The sequence below is a fragment of the Epinephelus lanceolatus genome, chromosome 8, assembly GCF_041903045.1.
Source record: "Epinephelus lanceolatus isolate andai-2023 chromosome 8, ASM4190304v1, whole genome shotgun sequence".
Classification (NCBI taxonomy): domain Eukaryota; kingdom Metazoa; phylum Chordata; class Actinopteri; order Perciformes; family Serranidae; genus Epinephelus; species Epinephelus lanceolatus.
In genome coordinates this window covers 25113062-25138528 of record NC_135741.1, presented here as the reverse complement: position 1 = coordinate 25138528, position 25467 = coordinate 25113062, and the positions used below count along the sequence as shown (strand labels likewise).

At 41.5% G+C, this 25467-nt stretch overlaps 1 protein-coding gene across 6 annotated transcripts in view; it reads left to right on the top strand.

Annotated features, from left to right (window-relative positions):
- Positions 1-24586, top strand: part of scn8aa (sodium channel, voltage gated, type VIII, alpha subunit a) — a 58988-nt gene extending 34402 nt beyond the window's left edge. For all 6 annotated transcript variants that reach the window (XM_033628740.2, XM_033628736.2, XM_033628741.2 and 3 more), the window contains exons 18-27: positions 1452-1569; positions 3052-3206; positions 5223-5396; positions 11897-12019; positions 18557-18841; positions 19185-19238; positions 19721-19858; positions 19960-20064; positions 20185-20455; positions 21365-24586. In XM_033628740.2, coding sequence (XP_033484631.1) covers positions 1452-1569; positions 3052-3206; positions 5223-5396; positions 11897-12019; positions 18557-18841; positions 19185-19238; positions 19721-19858; positions 19960-20064; positions 20185-20455; positions 21365-22524 — 2583 coding nt within the window. In that variant the 3' untranslated portion in view covers positions 22525-24586. The remainder of the gene's footprint in view (positions 1-1451; positions 1570-3051; positions 3207-5222; positions 5397-11896; positions 12020-18556; positions 18842-19184; positions 19239-19720; positions 19859-19959; positions 20065-20184; positions 20456-21364) is intronic.
- The last annotated feature ends 881 nt before the right edge of the window (positions 24587-25467 follow it).

Genomic DNA, 25467 nt, shown 5'->3' with positions numbered 1-25467 from the left:
TCAGTTTTCATGTGGATGATAAGTGATGTCCAAGATTGTTATGATGTGCATCTCAGTTTGGGGAAAAAAACCCTGTGTAATCAAATAGAACTCAAAGTTTTTTTCCTTTACTAAAGACTGAGCCAACACAATTAGGAAAATATAGCCACAAGCAGTGATTCTGAAGTTCAGGCCAACACAGACTGTTAGAAGTTAAACACTTTGAAGGATCTAGAACTTAAACAGTTTTGTGAAACCAGCAAGATAACTAACAGATTGTATGGCGATTGGACGAACACTTCATTTACGTCGATATCTGTGCCAGCCATGCCCTTCTTCGGCAATGCCGTTGCTCTGTATTGGTCAGTTATGAAAATATTTTGGGGACATGTTTCAGCAGCGTAATTAAAAATATCCTCTGACTTTGGTGATGTTTGAACAAACTGTCATTGATTTGTACAAGGTTTTGTGCCGGGCAAAAATGTACCTGTTTGTTTATCAACATAAGTTCACACACGTGGTCTAGCATTGTTATGAAACGTATCATGTGAGTTATGTAATTACTGGACTAACGATTTTTAATTCATAGTTGGATTTGTGTTATGCCACGCCCGTTTTTTTGCATTTATAATGCCCCGTAGTGGTCAATATGAAGACACTTTCAAGATATATTTCAGTTCCTTATGTGGACATGTCCTGCAAGTATATGATGCTCGGCCCAGGAGCTGTGGGGTTAGGTCTAATGCTGAGCCACGCCCTGTTTAAAATTTATTGGTGAATACCTTCAATGTGCAAGGAGATATCAGCAAGTTTTTGATCATTTTTAATAAGCTTGTTCTAATAATGACCCACAGAAAACATGGCACAAATTGGACCTACGGTTTAACAGAAAATGTCAAAACTGCAAAAATGTTGTTGTTTTTTTAAATTCAAAATGGCAAAAAAAAGTTAGTCAGGCTGACTTTAATGATTCTGATGCAAATATGCAGAGTGAGTGCAGATGAGTGTCTGTACCAAATTTTGTGTAAAACGCACTTGTGGTGTCAGAGTTATGACCTTTCAGAATTCAACATTTTGACCTTTAATTATAGCGCCCCCATCTGGCCAGTTGGGGTCATATTTCTTTGAACCTTTGAATCAATGGTAAAAATTTCATGTGTGCACAGTCTCACAGGAATTTGCAAAAAACATTTGGGAAGAAGATTACGGACAATAAATTGGCACTAAACTAAAACAGTGTTTCAGCCCTAATGGTTTAAACCCCTAATAACATCAAGTTGTCATTTCCTGACAAGTCCACACTCGTCTTCAGAGCGTAGTTTTCTCCATAATTAGTCGTTCTGTCACCTATGCAATAAAAACTAAAATGTTTCTGAATCTCTGATTCTTTGTTCCTGTGTTTCTTTGTGCGTCTGCATCTGTGTGTGTGTGTGTGTGTGTGTGTGTGTGCTCATTTGTCCATGTATCTGCAGCTGGATGACACCAGTTCGTCGGAGGGCAGCACCATCGACATCAAGCCAGATGTGGAGGAGGTGGTGGTTGTGGAGCCAGTGGAGGAATACATGGAGCCCGAGGCGTGTTGGACAGAAGGTGAGACAACTGCTCCCATAGCACCCATTACCTCCACTCCACAGCACAGAGATTCCCTTGGGCTCTTTGGAAATGATAGGGCAGTGATAGGGGTGAAGGGCAGTTTCATTATGAAGGACCACTCACCCATGGAGACTCTACTTATCAGTCTGTCTGTCCGTCTGTCTGTCTTTCTGTCTATGATGCTCACACTAATACACTGATACATAACTACATATAACAGGGAGGATGGTTTTCCTTCTCTCCTAATGTCAGACGAACATGGATTTTTTTATGTTTTTGTATGTGGTTTGGAGGTACAGTACTGTATGGGCTGTGAAATCACCCCAGCTCAGTTCAGTGCCAGTTTGTCTATGGGATCTAGTAGCATCTTTGAGCAGATGAATGCATTAATGATTAATATTTAATAATTTAATTAGTACTTTATTACTTTTCATACTGTAAGTATTTTCTGATGCTAATACTTGTTGTTGTAATAATTGTTCTTTTACTTAAAATTGTGAATGCAGGATCTTTACTTGTAACAGGGTATTTCTAAAGTGTGTATCACAAATTTTACTTGAAGGGGGACTACACTCATTTTCAAAATTCATACATGTTTTTCCTAAGGTCTAAGACAGTCCATAAAAATAGGTTAACATAAACAGCTCTCTCCCAAATCCAAAAATGAGAGTGCTAAAACTCAAATTTGTGATGTCATGGGCATATAAAGTCTGGAGCTGCACTGAGAGCAGCCAGGGGAATATGGTTACATTTTCTGTTTCAGAACTGAGAACACTACAATAAAATATAACTCATTTGGGTATAAAAGTTAAACAAACATTCCATGGCTCCACAAAATCAGGCTCCCATTCATTGTTTTTGGAGCAGCTCCAGACTAAATACCCTATGACATCACAAGTTTGAGACTTCCTTCTCTGGTTTCTGGCTTTGAGAGGGAGCAGCTCATGTTGACAAATATTGATTGAACTTTCCTCAGCCATGGAAATAACATTGGAATTCTTAATTCAGGTGCTGTTCTCCTTTAAGTAACCCATCTGAGTACTTCCACTTCTGTTGCTTTAAAAAAGCCTGATGACTGTTCGAACTTACAAATGCGTGAATACAAATACGTGGATTCTGTTCAATATATTTCCAAATGTTAGAGAAACCTTTAGGATTTTTATAGGCAAATACTTTGTCAAAAGCCAAGAAAAAAAATAGGATAACAATGCAGAGTATTCAACCCTTAGCATTGGAGAAGGTGTACTGTGGTTCTTCACTGTAGAAATGTTGTTGCACAATCCAGAAACATCCAGGATTTGAGCTAAGCTTGGTTAACTTAGCTATTTGCTCCACGTTCAAAACACCAGTCAGACTTAAAGCTGCATGCAGAGCTATAAAAAAGGCATCCACTCAGGATAAGCAGAAAAAATTCTAAACACAGGACTGTAACTTATCTGACTATAACTAAATGCTGTGTCTTCTCCTGTGTGTCCTCAGCTTGTGTGGCAAAGTATAAGTGCTGTGACGTCGACATCACTGTGGGCTGGTGGAAGAGCTGGTGGTTCCTGAGAAAAACCTGCTACCTGATTGTGGAGCACAACTGGTTTGAGACCCTCATCATCTTTATGATCCTCCTCAGCAGTGGTGCCCTGGTGAGGAGGCCTGCTTCTGGCCTGTTAAATACAAACATCAAAGATGTGTTTTTCTTCAGTTTATGTCCCCTAAAGTCTCTGACCTTGACTTTGCCGACTTGTATCTGTGCAAAGTGTTATTAGAGAGGTGTTTTCACATTCCTCTACTGAAAAAGCAATGTCTATTTAGTTCCCCAAAATCTGAGATTCAGATGTATATTGGGCATGTTAAATTAGGTACATCACTGATATGAAAGCCAATCGCTGTCTGATACAGGAAACACAGACTGGCAGGGAAACAGACTTCAACACAATACCAGCAAAGAAACCTGAAACTTCCAGGGCAGAGCACTTTTGTCAGTACAGAGAGCGTGAGTTTGTGTTAGCATAGAGAAAGTTTTGACAGTAAACATGGTAGACTGTGCAGTTTTTTGATGTTAACTGGACCCTGGAGCTTTTTTCCACCATCAACCAAAAACAGCATCTTATCAGATATTATTGTATGTCAGCCACTGCCAGTTACAACAAACTAACAAACAACATAAACAAATAAAAGATGGTAACTACACTTACATTCTGATATGTCATATGTTAGCCAGTTTTGGTGCACAACAGAGTCTTCATCTGAGTCTGGATCAGAGTGAGGCTCAGACATGTATGGCTTAATCTCTCCGATGTTTCCTCTAACGATAGCCATCTTGATGCGCATGGCTATTTTATCAGTCAACCAGATCCAGAATTTGTCAATGACCGAGAAACAGGCCCCAGGAAGTGCACAGGGCTTCAAAGCCAATTTTTGTAGTGGCCAAACAGTGGAGTTATGACTTCCAGGTCCATCGCATGACGCCATTGGACCCAAAAAGACTTTTAGCAAGACAGATGGCAAGATGGCATCTATTCATTGCAATGGAGCTGCTTGCCAAAAAAAGTTTTTAGCTCCCAGGTTTACTTCTGCAGTATGCAGCCCACTGAATATGAACAATAGCCTTTCTCCCGCTGACCCCGCCTGAGACTTCCCACTCGGCTCATAGACTTTATATTGTGATGATGTCATGGATTTTCAAATCTCCATGGATAAAGAATTCATAATAGAAAGAGTCATAATTGACCATGTTTGCAGTTGGAGGTGTCCTGTCAACAGTTTTACAGACATCTCTTTTATAAAAGACCCGTTTCTCAGCACACATTTTGGCCTGTCAGAGTAGGAAAAGCACTGGTGAAACTGATGTTAACAATGGCTTCCTTCCATTAAGTGTCCCAGTAAGCTACTCCAGTGAGCCAGCATGGGCACTACAAGGGCCTCCCCTGAGTGGAATGCGGCTTTCATGAATGTTTTAAAATACACCTGTGCTTTTCCTAATATGGCATGTCAAAACGTCTGGTGAGAAAAAGCCTTTTTTTTTTGCTGCAATACTACAAATGGCCACTGGGAAAAAGTGGCTAAGGAGCATTCCCAGGGGTCTTTTCTGGCCTCCTGTGCCACTGAGCAGCTTTCACAGGAATGAACGGGTCCCACCTCCTGGGTCGCTGCTGGCCATCTGGGTGCCATAGGTGAAACTGCTTCCTGGGCCACCTTCAACGCTGTCTCCGGTTCTCTTTATATATCCATGGGGAAAAGAATAGAGTTGCTTCCGGCCCCTTTTTCATTCCTATTTATTTATTTATTGAGGTTACCTTTTATGTCGGAACACCATGTTAAACCAAATATCAATCATAGGAGAGTATTTTCACAGACTTTAAAATGTGTCTAGAGAGGGACTTTAGTTTGAGAGCAGAAAATATATTGATTTCTAAATGATACATGCATTTCATTGACAAGCATGTCAAATTCTACTAAAGCAAGAGCAGAGACAGATGCAAATTTACATGAGCTGAGGCGTTAGTTGAAATATTTCACATCAAACATAATCTAGTAAATCACTGTAAATCACTGCTGTAGTGCTGTGTACAGTTCCATTAGTGGAATCAAATCATGAGGTGTAATATTTCCCTCGCCATCCTTCTTATAGCTGATGCATGTTTCCTGTTTCTCCACAGGCCTTTGAGGATGTGTACATCGAACAGAGGAAGACCATTCGAATCATTTTGGAGTATGCTGACAGGGTTTTCACTTACATCTTCATCCTGGAGATGTTGCTGAAATGGGTGGCTTATGGTTTTGTGAAGTATTTCACCAATGCCTGGTGCTGGCTGGACTTCTTCATTGTGGATGTAAGTTCAGCTCTTGTTTCCTCTCGTGTGTGAAGTAGAGTAGAGAAGAAGAGCAGTTATTTGGTCCTCAACCACACCCTGGTCCAACAGCAACACACTGAAGATAAACACAGTCTATTAAGCAGCAGAGCTAAGGCTAATCTCTGCTGTAATCATTTGTCTTTTGCTTTACCAGATTGTTATGACGTCATTAGACTATATATATGATATGGATATAGGATATAGTGTTTTACATTTCTAAGTGTTGCCCTTATTGTTGTCTGTTGGGTGTGGTTAGGTTTGTAAGATCAGGTTATTAATTGAAAATCTGCTTTGTGGCTTGCATTAGGTGAGAGAGCATGTTGTTTAGAATAAGAAGCCTCTTTATTTGGTTTATTTTAAGGACAGTGTTTTACAAGACTCTACTGCAGTCTGTCCATTTCACATGCACACATGCAGGAGTCACCTTTTACAATCCATTAAGCAGCAATCCATATTTTGTACTTGGTTTATCACTCCGAGATGCTTGAATATGTACAACAGTTATCTGCTTGTAAATTAAAACACTTTCTCCAGTGTTTTCCTTTTTGGTGCAGACACCGATTTTAATGTATTGAGGCAGAATTAGAAGAAATTCACATTTGAATGCACAGCTATTCAGGCATGGATGTCAACACAAATTACAGTCAGCCAATCAAGAACCAAGCTGATTGACTACAACCATATTCAAGTCATGCTCAGAGCAAAGGGGCGTGTCAAAGATGTGTTTCTGTAAAGCTGTCTTTGCCTGTGTCTCTGACCTGTAAGATGTTTGATATGTGCCTTTGTCCTCTCTCTTTGTGTACTTCTCTGCTCCTTGTGTCAGTCAAGATTGAAAGACTGGAACAGGGAAAATTCTTAAATCTATCCCTTGTTAGTGACATAGATTACCACGTTTTTATCTTGATTTGTCTGTTTTAAAGACGACATAACCTCAGACTGTGAGGTGTCTGTGAGGGATTTCAATAAGAGATTTCAGTATGGGGGAGTAATAAGGGAAACAGTTCGATGGCCAGAAGCTGAAAGCATTTTAATTTTACATAAATGCTGAATTAAGGAGTGATCTGCCCTGAGTGGCAGAATTGGATAGAATAAGAATTTCCCTGATTTCTGACTTTCTCCTTGAACTAACCACCTCTCCGCAGTGTCCAACACCTCAGCCACTGCCTGTGAATGGACTCCTATCAATGGCCAGAGGTTGCCATGTTGATTCATTATAAGCTCCTGTATCCCAGATCCCATGCAGCAAACATACATTTATTACTACAGACAGTGCAGACATCCATTCATATACAGTTTGTATGGCTAAATGAAATGTTTCACCCCCTAAATGACAACTGCTCAGCCCTTGTTACATAGCGGTTGTGATGAAAACTTGTTTTTTCTTGCCTGTCTCCAATTCATGAATAGAGTCATAGTCCATTTTAAAAACTGTATCAAAACATCTGTTTACACACTTTTACACATATCAGTCTTACCTTATCTTATCTTTTCTTATCTTATCTTATCGTACAGTATAATCCGAAGTGTCATTTATCCAGTTGTATGCTCAGTAATTCCCATACACATGCATTTTCGCTAAAACCTAACTATTTAAAACTGATCTCCTCAGGGAAGGTTCTGTGTTTTGTGACCCATGCACCACCCGAACCAGCCTTGTTATGCGGACTTCTTCCTTTCCTACTCTCATCAGCGCATTGATCAAGTGATCACAGCCCTCCCAAATACATGGGTTATACATGAATTACTGGCTCATGATTAAGTGGGATATATACCAAATTTGGTACATTATTTTTTGTAGGTATACGTAAGAACAGTGCATGAGAACAGACTCAATTCATTAAGGATTTTCTCAGTTTTTGGATTCTTCGTTCACCCTGTAGGCATGCAAGAAAAACAGTTTCCTTCATGAATTCTACATAAATCAGGGCGAGTAAGTGATATACAAATGATCATTTTGGGGGTGAAGTATTTCTTTAAAATTACACATCAGTTTGTAAAGACTTCCTAAAGATTCAGCATACAGTTTTTTTAAACAGTGTTTTCAAGGTTGACCCATACAGCACACATAGAGCTTGTAGCAAGTATAATCATATCACACTGTACTGATTCTGGTTATTGCCATTGTAGACTCCCTCCCTGTAGGTGTGTTGTCAAGCCCAACACTTGGGACAGTGCAGGGCGCCATGTCTCCCAAGTTGTGAACATGTCACAGAGAGTGACATCCCTCCTCCCCTCTTTCCCCGTCCTCCTTTCATTCCCTCTTGGAAGTGTAACCTCAGGAATGTGGTGATGTTGTGCTGAGATGTAATGATGGTGGGTGACAGGCGGCCAGCGGTAAGTTTGGTCTTCACTAACGCTCCCCCTCCAAAAAAAAAAAAAAAAAAACATACTTGTGCTTGATGAGTCTGGGTTGTGTTGTGGCCTGACTGTGCCTCTGTGTTGTGGGGTGAAACCATTGCCCTGGACTCAGACGGGGGGGCACCATCATTAGACCGGCCTGTATTTTTCTCTGAGTGTGGATGTGCCTGACTCTTTGTGTGAGTCTGCTCCTCCTCATTTCCCTTCTGTTACTGTATCTTTCTGTTACCCATTTGATTTGTGTCCACCTGATTTTCATTATAAGAATGGTTTTGTATTTTCTATGTATTGGTTAAAAAGTCGCGGCGCAAGAAATATAATGCCAGAAAGTTGAGGATTTTGTTAAATTAGTTAAGAGATAAACTTTGCAGCATAGTTACTGGAGAGCACAGCTGGATATTTGCAAAGTAAGGTAGTATATTTTTATAAGATGTCATATTGTATGAGGAATAATCCATATGTATCTTTTATTAGCTGTTTAAAGGTTCTGTATGTAACTTTCAGAAAACAGAAATCCTTGTCACTAGTGACACTGTCCCTTAGGCCGGTGAACTGCAGTCAGCATTATGTTCTTCGTGCTCTGGTGCCTGACTGTAGGCATCGGCCAAAACAGTGACAAACACGAGACTTACAGTGATTGACCATGATTACATTGATAGAAGGCTGGAAAATAAATCTCAATCAGCTTGCACAGCCCGCAGACCCCCCGCCTCACTCCCTGCCACAAGGACACTACTTCCCTGGCACAAAACGGACAGCAGCTCAGACCTTAGCCACTGTAGCAACTCAAATTCTGCCAGCACAAACCCCAGCCCCAGGGTTCATAGCAGGCTGGTGGCCAGCGGCAGCAACAAAGTGTGCTGATCAAATAGGGACTTAGGGTGGTTGAGACAAAAGTCTGGGATCAGACCCCCCGCACTGGAGCGCTCGGTCTTGCTCTGGCTGAATTCGAGTTGCTACAGGATGCTAAGTGAAGCTCCTTCTTTGCTGAACCGTTGCTGCAAAATGTTTAACTGAAACAGCATGTGTAGACTCTTTAACAAACGTTGGTGCTGGTCGTTTGTTGGTGTTAGCGCACTCCATTTCTTAGCTTACATTAGCTACTGTTGCACACTATTAGCGCTGTGGCAGAGCTGAACCATAGATGTATAATAACAACTAGTTACCAGACAGCAAGATTGCATCTATCCATTCCAATGGAGCTGCTTGCCAAAAAAAGTTTTCCAGCTTCTGGGTTTACTTCAGCAGTATGCAGCCCAGTAAATATGCGCAGTAGTAGTTTTAAAATGCTTTTCTTGGCTTGAGAAAAGTTTAAAAAACATAAAACTACTATGGATCAGGAATTCATAATAGAATGAGTTGAAATTGACCTTGCTTGCAGTTCAGGGTGTCCCTGTCAACAGTTTTACAGATGTTGCTTTTATATTGGTGATCTATGGGGAAAATGCTTTATGAACTGCAGAGGATTTTTTTTTTGTCTTCAATACCGCGATTGGCCACTGGGAAAAATTGGAAGCAAGGCTAAGTGGAATTTCTGGGGGCTTCACTGTTCCATACTGTTAGCACTGTGGCCCAGCTGAAGAGAGACAAGGCATGGGCAAGCGCATAACATCACAACCTTCGGGTTTTCCGTGAAAAATATTGCCCGAGTCCTTTGCATAGAAGTCAGTCCAAGCTGCTACAGAGGAAGTTGGGGAAAGTTTCAGTTTTTAAATTACGTTACAACCTGTTCACCCATTGCCAAGAACTAACGGTTTATACTGGTGAAAAGTTACATACAAAACTTTTAAAATGACAAACTAGCCAGGGTAGGTGACTCTTGTTAAAAAGTAATGCTGAGTATGAATGTGAGGATGATAGGTGTCATACTCCATTCATCTTTCTTTTTCACTCAGATTATTATCATTGTTTTGTTGTGTTTTCCCCTTTGTTTTTAGTTTGGTTTATTTCTGTTTGGTTTGTGCTGTCGTCATCATGGGATCACAGCCCCAGATGTCATTGGCCTTGCCTTGCAGAGCTCTGTGAGAAGGACGTTGAGGCGCTGAGGTCACTACCACACAGCTGGCCCAGCGGGGGGCCAGAGGCCAGGCACCCCAATGGGGGGCTCTCCAAGGGGTCAGGCTGAAGGTGACAATTACCCCAAACACTGTAGTGTAGATCAAGGCAAAATCTTTATTTTACTGTCCCCCACCAGAACAGCTGCTTACTTATTTGAAAGGTGAGGTTATTGATTTAAATAGGGGCTTTGTGCCAGAGAGTAAGTACTTAGAGAAATCCTGGACTTGATGTTTGAACATGTTCCAGCATTCACATGTACAGTAAGAAGTCTGAATCCATGCTGCCACCTTTTCTGCTGTTCTTTCCATAAGTTTTGATGCATTCCACCTTTAAACAGTCAAAAAGTTGGTCTCTTGAAATCCACGCTGATATTGGCATCAGTCAAAATGAAGATTTTGCCTGTTATAAAATCTCCCTCCGTGACTTTGGTAAGCTTTGGATGTTGTTCTTGCGGTGAGTTTGACCGGTTGGTGTCGGTGGCTGGTTGGAGGTGCTTTCACATGTGTTCACTGTTGATATTTTTCCTTATTTGTAAGGAACTGGTACTCCCCCTGTTTCCGTCCCTCCAGCATCCAGACTGAGATTACAGTAAGGAAAAAAATGAAAAGACCTCCCAAGGATACAGTTCCTGTGATCATGTACTCAATCTTAAACAAATTTCTCTCTATTTGACCTAATTGTAATACGGCTGCCCACTCCTGCATTTTGCATCTAGAATAATCTGCATTCAGCCAAAGAATCCTTCATTACAAAGCTACCCTGTGCAGCAGACAGCATGTAATGGCTGTCTTAGCATACTTGAAGTGACTTCATCAAGGCTAAGTCATTTCTGCACTTCTCACCATCCCTCAGAGAACATTAGTGCAGCTTATTGACCGCAATCACCATTGTCCATTTCCTCCTTTGTTAACAATGCAATACTATACATGTGTTCATCTTAGATCAGCTATGTGGCCCAGAGCTATACGGGGATTCACAAACCATAACAGTCCACTTTACCTAAATTTACATTAATTTATTACAGCTATAGCAGTTCTGTACATTTATTATGGTGCTGTGAATGGTTGTATGTACAGTTTTGTGAATTAATGACATAATATAAGGTGTTTTAGTGAGTGTTTTTGAATAATGATAGCACACTACAAAGTGTTCTTTGGCTGCAGCAATGGTTCGGTGGCTGCTGTCGGACTTGAGAGGGGCTGCGCCAGTTTCTTTGAGGTTGTGTGCTGTTATTGTTAACTGTGTGTAACTCGACTGTACTCTGTGTATTTTTGTCCTTTCAGTGCCATCCAGTGCTAATAACTATATCCGGTCTGCCCTTAACCTCCATCCCTGTTTCTTGTGCGTGGTTCATGTGACTGTGGCTCTCCTACTTGACTCTAAATGCTGTGTGACAATTTGATTTAATGTCTGAGAAAGAGAATGGCAAAATGACACACTTGTACATGTTTACTTGTATTCTTTCTCTTAGGTTCCATTAGTTTGTCTGTCTTAAATTATATGGGATTTTATGCCTCAGCCCAAGAGCGACATGGAGAGACAATGTTAGAGGGGCAAGGGTAAGGCTCTCAAGTCTGTTGGGTTTTTATCAGCTTCTACAGGGTAACCTCTCTCCTTCCCTCCCTCCCCAACTCCTCTTCCTCTGCCCCCCCAGTCCCTTCGCTTGTATCTTTACTAAATCATGTAGCACTCTTTTCTGTCTAATTTACCCTCTATTTGAGTCTTATGTCTCTATCTCCTCTCTTTCTCTCTCAATCACAAATTTCTTTGCAGGTACAAAGGACTTTTCACACCACGTCAACTGCCCCAAAATAACAGACAAACAATCCCTATGGCGTACTGCTACTAAAAATACTACGCACATAAAACCTATACTAAACATTGACCTTCTCTCTCAGTGTATATACATGTATAAATGCAATATTATACATGCATATACATGCATAGATTTATGTGTGTATGTCAAGCAACTCTCCGCCTATGCCAGGGCCGTCTCTCTTCCCTAGTGAATATTCTCACTTCTAACAGTTTGGAACCTCTTTTGCTTCTCTGTTTTTGTGTAGGTGTCTATAGTCAGCCTTGTAGCTAATGCGCTGGGCTACTCCGATCTAGGGCCCATTAAATCACTCAGGACACTAAGGGCCTTGAGACCCCTCAGAGCCTTGTCACGTTTTGAAGGGATGAGGGTAAGATCCAAAGCTAAGCAGCTGATCCTTCCGCATGCCCATTCAACAGTTTAAAGCATGCTAGAACTGATCTTAAAAAAAAGTAAGACAATAAGGAAAACCCAAAATATTGGGGGATTGTTTTTAAAACCAGGAAATGAAAGCCAAGAAGTCACCTTTCCATGCGCAATCCTGTACCATGCCTTTGTTAGAGCGAAAGAACAAGTCATGATGCAGCTGGGAGACTGAGTAAAGTAACAGTAAAGTTGTATTGCCAGCAGAACAACATGCATTTCAATTGAATTGTATTAAACAAACAAAACAATCTACATACAAATTGATTTGTTTCATGATAAAACATTACCCAAAGAGTAACAGAAATATTTTCACAAAGCTGCCTCATCACATAAGTGACGAACTAGAAATTCTGATACTTCATCTTACTTTGTTTCTTCCTGATTGGCCAAAGTGAATGTGAAATTGGTCAAAGCTAACCAAACTTACATGTCATTTCATAGAGCATCCAGATCAACAGTTAGCTCTTCATTTGGCCTGATTCTCAACCACTGCTTTTAAATGAGACCCCCCCTCCCCCCCCCCCCCCCCTCCCTGCTCCCATAGACCCCCCACCCTCCTTCCCCTCCCCTCCCCAGCTCTCACCATCTCTCAATGCATCGAGAACAACCAGCAGGAACCAGGGAGCTGCAGGACAACAAAACCTTTGCCCAACCAGTCACACCAAAACTCTGCATCCAGGGCGGCTGCCAAATAACCACTCAGAGAAATCTGTTCCATCCACAATCACACATCTGCAAAATTAACATTGGCAAACATTTGCCTCCCGTTCACTTCTATTCAATGCTAGCGAAGGGGGGAATATACATTTGCTTCTGGTGGCAACGCAAATGCGCAAATTTGCATCTTTGCATTGCACAGAGTTCAACTTTGGTGAACTTTGACTGGAGAAGTCACAGCCTCAACCAGCAGCAAAGAAGTATGTGTGGAAGAGACATTTATTTTTGCCGTGTTTAACCAGCCAATATTATTTGATATTGGCCAAGAAAAATAAAAACTGCTCTACATGAGAGATGCTGCCTGGCTGGCAGTGAGTCAGTAGACAGGTGTGGAACATAAGAAAATGGAAAATGTACCAATAACACAATATTTCACGCCATCGATTTGCAAGCTAACATTCATTTGTAAGCCAGCAAACTAGCTAACATTAACTGTCAGCATCACATCTGGCACTACCCACATTCAGAACAAATAACGCCTTGCGGTGGTCACTTGCCTGCATTCGCTCATGTGTGACCATGCCTTCAAGGCCCAGACTCCCCAAACCAACATCAAAGAACTGGTAGCAATGAAGGCTGACTTCTGTATTGCCTCACGTCGCCTGTATCTTGGCCAAAAACTTGCACTCGAACACACATTAGAATTCTCCATACCAGCAGGCAGTGGTAGTCTGTATTGGTCATTCAAAAAGGGAAACTAGAAGACCGACAGGATGGATTCAAGATGCAAGTTAGCCAGTTAGCACATTAACACACATTAACACAACCCGATGTTGAAAGAACAAATTATATTTACTGTGTGCCGGCGAACAATAACACAAACAATTACGAGCCGTTTCTTCAAAAGAGCTTAATTGTTAAAAAATTAATATTACCTAATACAACAAGTTTGTTTCGATTTCACATCACTTCCATTTTTCCTCATGTGCTGAGCTGCCAATCAGTGATTTTATTCACAACCAGGCTCGCTGTCTCAGGCGCACATTCAATATGCTGAATTGGCCAAAAAAAACTTAGAAGAGCCAACTAGTGCCAACAGTGTGGGACACACCATAAAAGCAAAGGCAACAGATGCTCATGGATGGCCCAACATTGACTGATGGCCAACCATGGGCTTGGTAGTTCAAAGAGTAATCACTTGCGATTAGTTGCTTAAGCTGTCTCTTCCAAACACATCTAATTGGTTGTCTCTGTGACTGGTGGTAGCAATAGGTTGCACCTGGTTGTTGTCACCCATAGCCCTCCCTTGTCTCTTTCTGTCTCTCTAACTCTTGATCTCCTCTTTTACTACTCACTACTCTTGGACTGGTTGCCTTGTCTTCTAGTTTGAGCTTCTCCTTCTCACCTCAGCCCCTCCCCACCTCCTCTTCAGCCCCACATGTGCAGCACTGTGCGGCACCCACCCCACCCTTCCCCCTCCTTCTCCTCTTCTTCCACACCCCCTTATCCCTCCGCTACTCACTCCACCTCGACCCGGTTCGGCTGGGCCGGACCGTTGGAGGGTCACCACACTCTCTCCTGCTTGTCCAGGATCTTTCTGCATCAGGGACTGAGACAGAAACCACACACTCACAGTGTTGTGGCTTTGGGAGGAAAATATTTGTTAAGCTTCTGCCGGCGTCAGCACTTTGGGTTGCACCATCCCACCAACTGATCCGCTAACGGTCCATTCTGGTGGCAGGTTATTACTGTAGTTTTTGTAAACATCGTCCATGTTAAATACGTAAAATCATTTTTAGTGCCTTCCTTTGGGAATGCAGGCAGAAGCTTAGCAAATATGCTAGGCTGCCATTTCACACAAGGCATTACTGCTGTCATGTCATGGCACCACATACTGTCGCGCATACAGCAGGCCCTGGCTTCCTGTTGCCTTCCACTCCCACAGGAAGTGAAACTGGGAGGCAACAATGGGCCCAGTTAAACTCTGACTTTGAGTTCTGGGTCTTCGTGGGTGGTGGCCCATAGGTGTACTAGCACTACAGCGTTCGGACAACACTCTCAACCCTAGACAGACAATGTGTCGCCCCTCTTTAGTATGTCCCAAAAATGACAGACCTGCAGGAGATGAAGGCCTGTGCATTAATCTAGTGGGTGGATTGATTGTAAATTTATTGTCTCATTCATACGAGATATCCAGCGACTAAAATGTGATGCCGTTGCACATGAGACATCAATGCTTTTAGGCCCTGGATAGGCTTTATGGATGTTGTCATGAATGTTTCACTGAAATTTCATAGGTTTAATCGTTAATTGTGGGATGGGAAATAGACCTGTTAATTATTATGTCATTTTTGGGGTTGGACATCATGGCACATTTGCTTTAATAGAGTGTATTAATACCAGTGCCCCTATGAATGACCTTATTCACTGGGTGTATGTGGTAAGAATGGTGCGGGTGGCCCAGTCATACAAAGGGAAACAAACAGAGGAATTTGACCCTGCTGTATCAATTTTTTACTGTAATGTCTATGTTCATCAATTGAGTTACCATTTTGTTTGAACTGAAAACAGAAAATTTGAGGTCAAAGCAATAAATAAATGAATAGGGAAGTACATGAATGGAGAGATGACACCGTATGAAAGAGATTCTGGAGAGTTAGAATGATGAGAACGTATATATATATCCCCGCTGGTTGAGTATTACGGCACGACGCATCGCTGAGGCCAACGCAACTCAACAGCGCTGAGCAAGCAGTGCAGCTTCAATTGGACACATTGCACTGCTTAACATGCAATGAAAACGGGCTGTTCTGACTACCTACTTTGCTCTCTCTTTCTCTCAATGCTGCTTTGTAATCTTGGTCTTACTTTTTTAAGCAATGCATTGTACAGGAATGACAACATCTCTAGCCATCTTTACCCCACTTTCAGTAAATCCCCTTTTTCCTGACGAACCTGCTGACCTTTAAGTTTCATCAAAGATTTTGAAATGACATTGATTTTGGTAGTTTTATCTTTGCCAGCTATTAAGGGTATCAGTCATCACGGGGCCTTTGGATGTAACCTCCAAACCCCAATCACTTTAATGGCCTGTCTTCACCAGGAGCAGGTCAACACATGCTATATGAGCAGCCATGTGTTGCAGATATTTGTCAGATACCATGTTAATATCAGAATGGCTCGTCAGACGCACAAGCAAAGCTTCAACCATTACCTCTTTAGCCGCTATCTCTCTATCCACACATTTCTCTATTTATTTATTTATTGATTTGAGCGGTTCTTGAGATTGCACAATGCCATGTAACACGCATGTACTATAACTGCTGATGCACATTATGCATTTTTGAAAGCCATTTTCCCTCTTTCTGAGAATGCTTTCCACACAGCATGGCCTAATTCTTTTTTTTAAACACTGAGTTTTTGAAAGCGGTTCAATTGTATCTCAGATCAAGCAAGGAGTCATTCTCTCAGCGAGTGCAATGGCAACACCGTGAGGGAAAGAGCGTTTTTTATAGGTCTATAATTATATTTGAAAAAACATTTTAGCATTTTATATTAGGCACAATATTTTAACGGTGTGCCCTCTGTACAGCTCAAATTTAACATTCAGCACGAGTTAGCCTGTGAAGGTCGTGTACGCGCTGAGAGAATCCTGCTCCTCCCTGTGTCTGTAATGAGGAGGGAATATGGCTCCATAAAACGAGTCTGCCAAAGACATGCATGCTCAGCTGTCTGCCTGAGAGCTGCTGGTCGGCCTGCCTAACACTGGTAGTGAGCGGTTCACTATGTGCTGAGCTTATTACTGGCTATGATAAATCTACGGGGAATCAGATTGGATTGCTTGAAAGGCCTAGATTTTGGGTGGTGGGAATTATTATTCGTAAGTTGATTTTTTTTACTGCTTTAGTTTGAGTTATTGTTTGACTTAGTTATGGGAAAGGGTCATTAAATTAAGATTATTGACTGTCTAAGGTTGGGGTGGTAAGAGTGGACACTTCATAGTGGTATGGCAAACACTTTAAAAATGACATTTTAAGCTTACAAAGTTAACATTTACAAATATGAGCACAACTATTTTCTCAAAATATTATAAACTGTGTTTCTCACAAACCTGTCAAATGCTCCCATTATTATTTAATGTTATTATTTCTGGATTAAAATAAATGTAATAAATATATGTAAAGGTGAAATAATAATAGGAGCATTTAAAAGTTTTTTACATTAAGTCTTCGGAGAGATAAAGATTTAGAAAAGAGCCCCCGGGAAGCAGTGTGTGAGCATGTGCCTGAGTGTGTGTTTATGTATGGTGTGTGTCTGTAACCTTGAACCCTGAAAAACAATATTAGAGTCACATATGTTGTAAAGTGTACAGTTTGAACTCACTATTTCTGTTTTATACTTTTACCCCAGACTTTGCAAGCAGTGTTACCATCAGACAAGTTTCCAGTGTCGGAATAACATAATGAGAGTTTTACCTCAGTTGGTGTGTGCTCCCATGATCACAATCGTTTTGTGGAAGATTGTCATAAAACTCAGTCCAAGCTGTCTTAAGTCATTTTTTTTCTTATCTTGGCGTTTTTAGTTTCGGCTCATGCAAATAGTGAAGTTCACTGAAGTTCACTAAACTGTGTCAGCAACTGCTAGGTGCGCTCTCTCCAGCATCAACAGGAGGCAGCAAACCGGGTAGTCAGTGAATATGGAGGGAACTCCGGGGATGAGCAAGTCTCTGTTCTATTGGACTATGGAATAGGAGAAGAAACTGGTGGGGTGAACAAGATTCTGTGATTAATTTGGCGTGTATCTGATCCACCAACCAGAGTGTATTTTAGTGATCTAAATTATAGAAACGGTCTGCCTCTCATTCCCACAGTCTTCTCCCTCTAAAATAGTGCAGCTAAACACAGAAGGCTGAATGGCGAGTTGAGGCGACAAAATCCAAAATGTAAAGTTTGTAGGTAAATACAGTTTATCTCTATGGATTATACTGATATGCAATTGACAAGAGTACCGTTGACATACGAGGTCTTTTATAGTGTGTGTGCAGACATGTAAGGAACTATTAATATGTCACATTTTTTAAAAGGGAGTTTGGCTAAATATTTTCCACCAAGAGCAAGATGAAAAATAATCCCAAAAGGAATCTAGTTATAAGCTTGCAAATAGTAACCCTGAAAGATCCCGAGTCTTTGAAAAATCTTGTAGTGTGTGACTAAAAACTGACATATTCTTTAGTTTTAGAGAGGATGTCACCCTTTAGTCTTTAAAATGCATTTTCAAAGTCTTTTAAAGTTTTCTAATGAATGGTAGGCAGTAGTAGCAAACACTATTTGTTTTAAAATCACAAAATGTCCCAAAATTATCATGTTTTACATAAAGAAGTTTATGAATTGTACATTTTACATCATAAATATGTGCTTTCTATAGTGTGTGTGTGTGTGTGTGTGTGTGTGTGTGTGCGCGCGCGCGCGCTTGAGCATTCCTTAAGCACTTCTTGCCGCATGCTTCAACAGATCAAAGAGCATCTCAGAGTCACATCAGTGCTGCTCTAATAAGAAAGGGACCAATACAGCTCCCCTTTCCATTAATTCCCTGCACTTCGTACGTACATCACAGCGGTGAGCTGTGCTTATTTTCGACTACATTAACTCATAATAGGATTGAACTGCTGCTCTTAATGCCACCTGTAACAAAGGGTTTAACAGCTCTTTTTAAAGTACTCAGTGTAATGCCATAACAGTATGTTGTGTCTTGTCAGAGGGGTTGAAAGAGCTGTGTTTGTTTCCTGGTCCTCATGTCATATCCTGTCTTCCCTGGTCTGGTCTAGGTGGTAGTCAACGCCTTGGTGGGTGCCATCCCTTCCATTATGAATGTGTTGCTGGTTTGCCTCATCTTTTGGCTGATTTTCAGTATCATGGGGGTCAACTTGTTTGCGGGCAAGTACTACTACTGTTTCAATGAGACATCAGAGGAATACTTTTCTGTCGACGTGGTCAACAACAAGACCCAGTGTGAGGCCCTCATGAAACAAAACTATACCGAGGTCAGGTGGAAGAACGTCAAGATCAACTTTGACAATGTGGGCGCTGGCTACCTGGCCCTGCTGCAAGTGGTGAGAGTGTCGCTCCTCTTCTCCTCACTCCATTTCTAATTTCATGCTAACTTGGTTTTCTCATTTTCCTATGCACTTTTCTGTTGTTTTTTTTTATGTGCGCCACCTGAGGGTCTGTTGTTGCTTCAAACTCCATTTGCTCTCACAGTACTCTGAGGCAGTTCTGTTCTTATTCATTGCTTATATTCGGTGTTTCTCCACACCCTTTCCCTCATCTACTTGTTTCTTTCCATGCACAAGCTGTACCACAGGACATGCATCAGTTTCGGTTTGAGTTTCTTTGATTTTAATTTACAATTTTTGGTTTCTACAAATGTATTTAGTCATGTCTCTCTTTTGAAAGGCCACATTCAAAGGTTGGATGGACATTATGTACGCGGCTGTGGATTCCAGAGAGGTATATTCATTGCTTCCTCAATTAATATTTTGATGTTGTATACCAGACTGTTTACAAGCAGGTCTTAAAGGGAAAGTTTGATAAAGGTGGAAATTTGCTTATTCACTTTCTTGTTGAGAGTTAGATGAGAAAATTGTATGCAAGTATGAAGCTACTGTCTGCAGCCAGCTGACTTAAAGGTCCAATGTGTAGGATTTAAGTGGACCATATGGCAGAAACTAATATACCAACTATGTTTTGTGTATAATCCCCTGAAAATAGGAATCAGCATGTTTTCCTTACCTTAGAATGAGCTGTTTTTCCCTGTTTCCAGTCTTTGTTCTAAGTTAAGTTTGCTGGCTGCTGGCAGTAGCTTCAGTAATTTCATTTAACTTAAGAAAGTAAATAACCATATTTACAGAAATGTCATATTGTATTTTTTTTTTTTTTTGATTGTGTTATTAAAATACAACACTACCTTTAATATTGTACCTCCCTCCAAGGTGGAAGACCAGCCCGACTATGAAGTCAACATCTACATGTACATCTACTTTGTCGTTTTCATCATATTTGGCTCCTTCTTCACCCTCAACCTCTTCATTGGTGTGATTATTGACAACTTCAACCAGCAGAAGAAAAAGATAAGACCCGTTCTGTCTCCTTATCCCCTATTATGCTTTAGGAGTTTCTATTTTAAAGTTTCAGAATGGGATTATAACCAAGTCTGTGTTTGTCCCTTTACTTTGGAGGTCAGGATATATTCATGACAGAGGAACAGAAAAAGTATTACAATGCCATGAAAAAACTGGGGTCTAAAAAGCCACAAAAACCTATTCCTCGACCACAGGTATGTTTTTTCTTTTCTGGGTTCCCACATAGGAAGTGTTCAGATTTTTCAACACATGATGCTTTGGGTTGAAACCTCAGTAAACTTCATCCCTCTTTGTGTCTCTCTCTCTACTCGCAGAACAAGGTCCAGGGCATGGTGTTTGACTTTGTGACGCAGCAAGTCTTCGACATTTCCATCATGATTCTCATCTGCCTCAACATGGTCACCATGATGGTGGAAACAGACGATCAGTCAGATGAAACGGAGAACGTCCTCTACTGGGTCAACTTCATCTTTATTGTAGTCTTCACCACAGAGTTCTTGCTGAAGCTCTTTGCCCTTCGCCACTATTACTTCACCAATGGCTGGAATATCTTCGACGTGGTGGTGGTCATTCTATCTATTGTCGGTGAGTGAAGGAGGTGGAAGACACAGAACGATGAGGGAGTAGCTTGATGATAACAAGGCCCTATCCCAATACATCCCTTTTCCCTACCACCTATGCCTTACGCCTTCATTTTGTGTGTTCACATCTAGGGGTAGGGTGTCCCGATTCTTGTTGGGATAGAGGAGCAGGGTGAAGTGTAGGACCTACATTGCCCTTGTGATCCTTTTGTTTATAGCTACCATAAAAAAAGCTAGTATGCTGATGACTCAGTAGCTAATCAGCTAATTAGCTAACGTTACATTGTTATTGTTGATGTGTGCATGATAGTCCCACATTTTTTCATATTTCCATGTCGCATCCCCCCTCCGTTGATGGCATATGATACCCGGAATTTAACTAAAGACTAGCAGTGAAGTTGCTGCACTTGTTACCACTCCTCTAATTGGTATCACTGCAGAACGGCTGGTTAGGAGCACGGGTTGCTAACGCCTACAGAGCAATGCTAGTGGCCTGATAATGAAACAGTATTATTTTTTTCTTTGATGACTTGTTTGATTGATTGATAGCTTGAGACTTAAGTTCTGAACAAATCATGAGCATCCTGACAGCTGCTGAAGGATGCCTGTAGCCCATGCTATAGAAATCTCCATTGCAGAAGACAGCATATTCGCAATGTCCGGCAACACTGGTCGCATCTGTTTACTTAAATGCAGCATACCGATAATGTATCAGGGTCTTGAAGGGTTGTCCCATGTCATAGGGGAAGTTTTCAACCACTGCCTGTTTTAACTCTGTCCCGAGGGGCAAGGTGGCACTTGAAAACAAGGGGTAGTGGTAAAAATACGAAATGGGATTAGGTTAAGTCTGTTGTATTCTAATGTTATTCTCTTCCTTTGTTTTTCTTTTCCTTTTTCCTGTCCTTTCTCTCAGGTATGTTCCTGGCTGACCTCATTGAGAAGTACTTTGTGTCACCGACCCTGTTCAGGGTGATCAGGTTGGCTCGAATTGGCCGTATCCTCCGTCTGATTAAAGGAGCTAAGGGTATCCGGACACTACTCTTTGCTCTGATGATGTCACTGCCAGCCCTGTTCAACATTGGCCTACTGCTCTTCCTGGTTATGTTCATCTTTTCCATCTTCGGCATGTCTAACTTTGGCTACGTAAAACATGGAGCGGGAATTGACGACTTGTACAACTTTGAGACATTTGGCAACAGCATGATCATTTTGTTCATGATCACCACGTCGGCTGGATGGGACGGCCTGCTCCTGCCGATCCTCAACTACCCACCAGACTGCGATCCCAATTTGGAGAACCCTGGTACATCTGTGAAGGGCGACTGTGGTAACCCCTCAGTGGGAATCTTCTTTTTCGTCATGTATATCATCATTTCTTTCCTGATTGTGGTCAACATGTACATTGCCATTATCCTGGAGAATTTCAGCGTGGCCACAGAGGAAAGTGCTGATCCACTCAGTGAGGATGACTTTGAGACCTTCTATGAGATCTGGGAGAAGTTTGACCCCACTGCCTCTCAGTTCATCACTTTTGCCAAGCTGTCTGACTTTGCCGACGCCCTAGAGCACCCGCTTCGTGTGCCAAAGCCCAACACTATAGAACTAATTGCCATGGACATGCCCATGGTGAGTGGTGATCGCATTCACTGCCTGGACATCCTGTTTGCCTTCACAAAGCGAGTGCTTGGTGATAGTGGTGAGTTGGACATGCTGAGGCAACAGATGGAGGAGCGCTTTGTGGCAGCCAACCCCTCCAAGGTGTCCTATGAACCCATCACCACCACTCTTCGCCGCAAACAGGAGGATGTCTCCGCCAGAACTATCCAGAACGCCTACCGCAGCCACCTCATCCGGCGCGGCATCATCTTCAAGCGTCACATTTTCACTAACGACAAGCTTGAGAATGGCGGGACCAACCAAGAGAAGAAGGAGAGCACGCCATCCACAGCCTCTCTCCCATCGTACGACAGCGTGACCAAACCTGACAAGGAGAAGCAGGACGAAAACAAGGAGGAGTGGGCGAGGAAAGAGAAGGACAAAAACCAAAAAGATGAGTGGGAATCCAAGTGTTAAGGTTCAGTGACTCTCAAATTCCAGTAAAACACAGTGAGATGAGACTCTGAGCCCAAACCCAACAAATGTAGAAAAAGTGATCATTTGCAAGTAAGAAAAAAAAACAACAAAAAAATACAAAAAAATGTTTACAGACTCAATACTACTGAGGCAATGTGGTTTCTTATGTCGTCAAAGACAGCTGAACCAAACACAATCAGTTTACCACGGAACTTTGCTTCATAGTGACCAAGTTCATAGAAATGAGGAATGAGGAACAAATACAAAATGACTTACAGTGTGCTGGCCAATGACACACATTTCTTTGGGGACCAACTGCCAAGGCACAGAAATCTCTGCAAGATGATTGAAGAATTGCAAAATCCTTGCCACCACCTGAGTGTGGACCCAGCCAACTGCCGCAGCGAGGCTCCAATGCTACGGGACTGGATCATACAGATCCTGCTAGAACTGTATTAGCAGTCTAAAGGAGAGTCTGTAACACAGCGTTTACCATCTTTATCAAGAAGAAAACAATAATCAACCAAGCAAGTTTAGCGAGGACAGAAACCCTAGCGAGGGAGGGGGAAACCCAGAAGCGTAGACAAAGAATTTTTTGTTTGTTTGTGCTGAGTATACTTGCATCTTTACATTATTTGAGCAGCAAAAAAGATAACATTTAGCCCATGTCACTGGTCTTTTCATCTCCTCTTTGTTATACTGACATTGAAAAAGACATTTTCTACATGGGCTTTCACACTGACTGGGTAGGGGTCATTAGTCATTGTTTTGACTTGGGCTGAAGGAGACTTGCTCAGGCCGAGTTCCAGATAAATAATAATTATTGTGCTTGTTCAATGCATAGAAATGACTTGCATGAAGGCATGTTTTGATCAGGAATCATGCATGAGTAATCATAGTCCACAAGACACTAATTCTCAGACCACTGCAGTGGCTTGACTGTAGTTTGAGGCTGTCCACTGGAAAAATTACGAGTACTATAACCAGAAAATGGAGATTTTTGGATAATGATATATAGGATATTTGGGGAATGATAGTTGTCTGATCCTGCCCTTCACTAGTTTTGCTCTTTGACAGATCTTTAATTCAGCCCTTCATTAAAATTTCAGGTGAATAAAGGATGTAAGCACTCAGAGGTGAAGTCTCAGTCGGATCAGCCAACAACACACTAGAAAATAGTTTGGTTTTTTTGCTGCTCTGAATGTTAGTAGTATAGACAGAGTGTGGAGTGTGTGAGTGTTCGGAAACAGAATATCCTCACGATGAAGATGCACAGATTTGGAGGGCCATGTCCTGGACCAAATCTGGGGCTTACATCTCTTTGTTTACTTACATCCATCATACAGTCACTTACCTGTGGTCCCTGTTACGGCAATGAGAGCAGGTGATGTTTCACGCCAAGGAATCCATAAGTGGCACCAGTAAGGGTCTGGTGTACCCAAGTGTCAATAGGTATCCCCTCTAATGCTGTAGTTCCAGGAGAAGGGACGAAAATATGGTTTCATTTTTTTGATATTTTTTTTGTTGTTTTGTTTTGGGCTAGTGGAAAAACTGAAAACCACGTTTAGTTAGATACATTAGACAGTACTCTTAACTGAGTCGTTCATTTCAAGTTCCTCTTTTGTACTCCGTCGGACCTGCATCAGAATTTCCCAGTGAGTGATGTCTTAGGTAGTGCTTTTCGGACAATTTGAGTTGCCAGCTTTAGAAAAAAAAAAGCCTTGAAGTCTATCTCTGATGTCCTTGTGATGCAATCATTCTCAGAAAAGGATTTGATCAGTGAGAGTGACACTGACCATCTGACACAGCCGAGTTAGCAGAGAATTGTCACAAGGACATGCCTTGTCGTGCCTAGCATGTATGGAAGGTGGATGGCCATGAAGGGCTTTGTGGTTTGGACTGTAGAATCAAATGGATTTTGTCTGATGTTTCAGGGAGGTGGCTGGGTGATCAATAACACAAAACGTGGACCAATAATAAAAAGGTAGAGCCCCTCCCTTCAGGGTTTTAGACTGACTGCCATGAATACAAGAGAGTAATGGAAGTGCGGAAGAAAAGAAAAGAGCTTTGGTCTGAGTCAGAGTGCTGAAAGTCCCATGTTTGTCAGTGTATCATTGTGCTTTTGTGGGACCTCTTAAACACTGTGTGGTGTTGGACCCGGGCTCGCACCATCTTTTCACATACTTGCAGGCTTTCAAGTACTATCACCCGCTTCAAAAATAATTAGCCAGAGATGGAGGTAGTAATGCAAACACTTGTCGAGATTAAACATCAGCAGGCCTCACATCGACGCAGCTATGTTGTATAATAAGCTTTGTGAGTGTTTTTCATAAAAATAAAATAAAAAAACCTGAGGCTTTGTCAAGTGGTAGACAAGACACAACTGCCTCCTTAGGTGTTCCTGCCATTTCTTTTTCTACACAGGAGTGATGGTCCTATTTATAAGTGGATGACTGGACAAAAATCTGGCATCCTTCGTCACACCACTAATGCCATTTTGGTGTGTTTAACACTGCCTGTACCAGAACCCCCTGTCTGTAACAAATAACTGAGGTCTGTTTACAATATGAGGTCTCCGAATCAGTTTGGCTGCTGCACACTGAAACCAAATACATTCCCAATGAAAACCACAGTCGGAGTGAGTATGCCATCCAATTTACCCATGTTCATCTTGGATGTAATGTTTTAAAATGATACATTCACACTTGAAGAAAAAAAAGAAAAAAAAAACATGCAAAAAAAGTCAAAAAAGAAAACACAAAAACATGTATATGTACAGTGCAGGCTATGATGTAAATGGCACAATCGCTGAAAAAGAACGAACTTTTTGAGAGAAACTATAAATATTGTACTATATTCTTTTATTTTATCGGCATGCTTTGTTGTGTTTTTTGTAAATACGGAATTTTAAAAATGTTACTACTAATAATCAAAAAATGAATA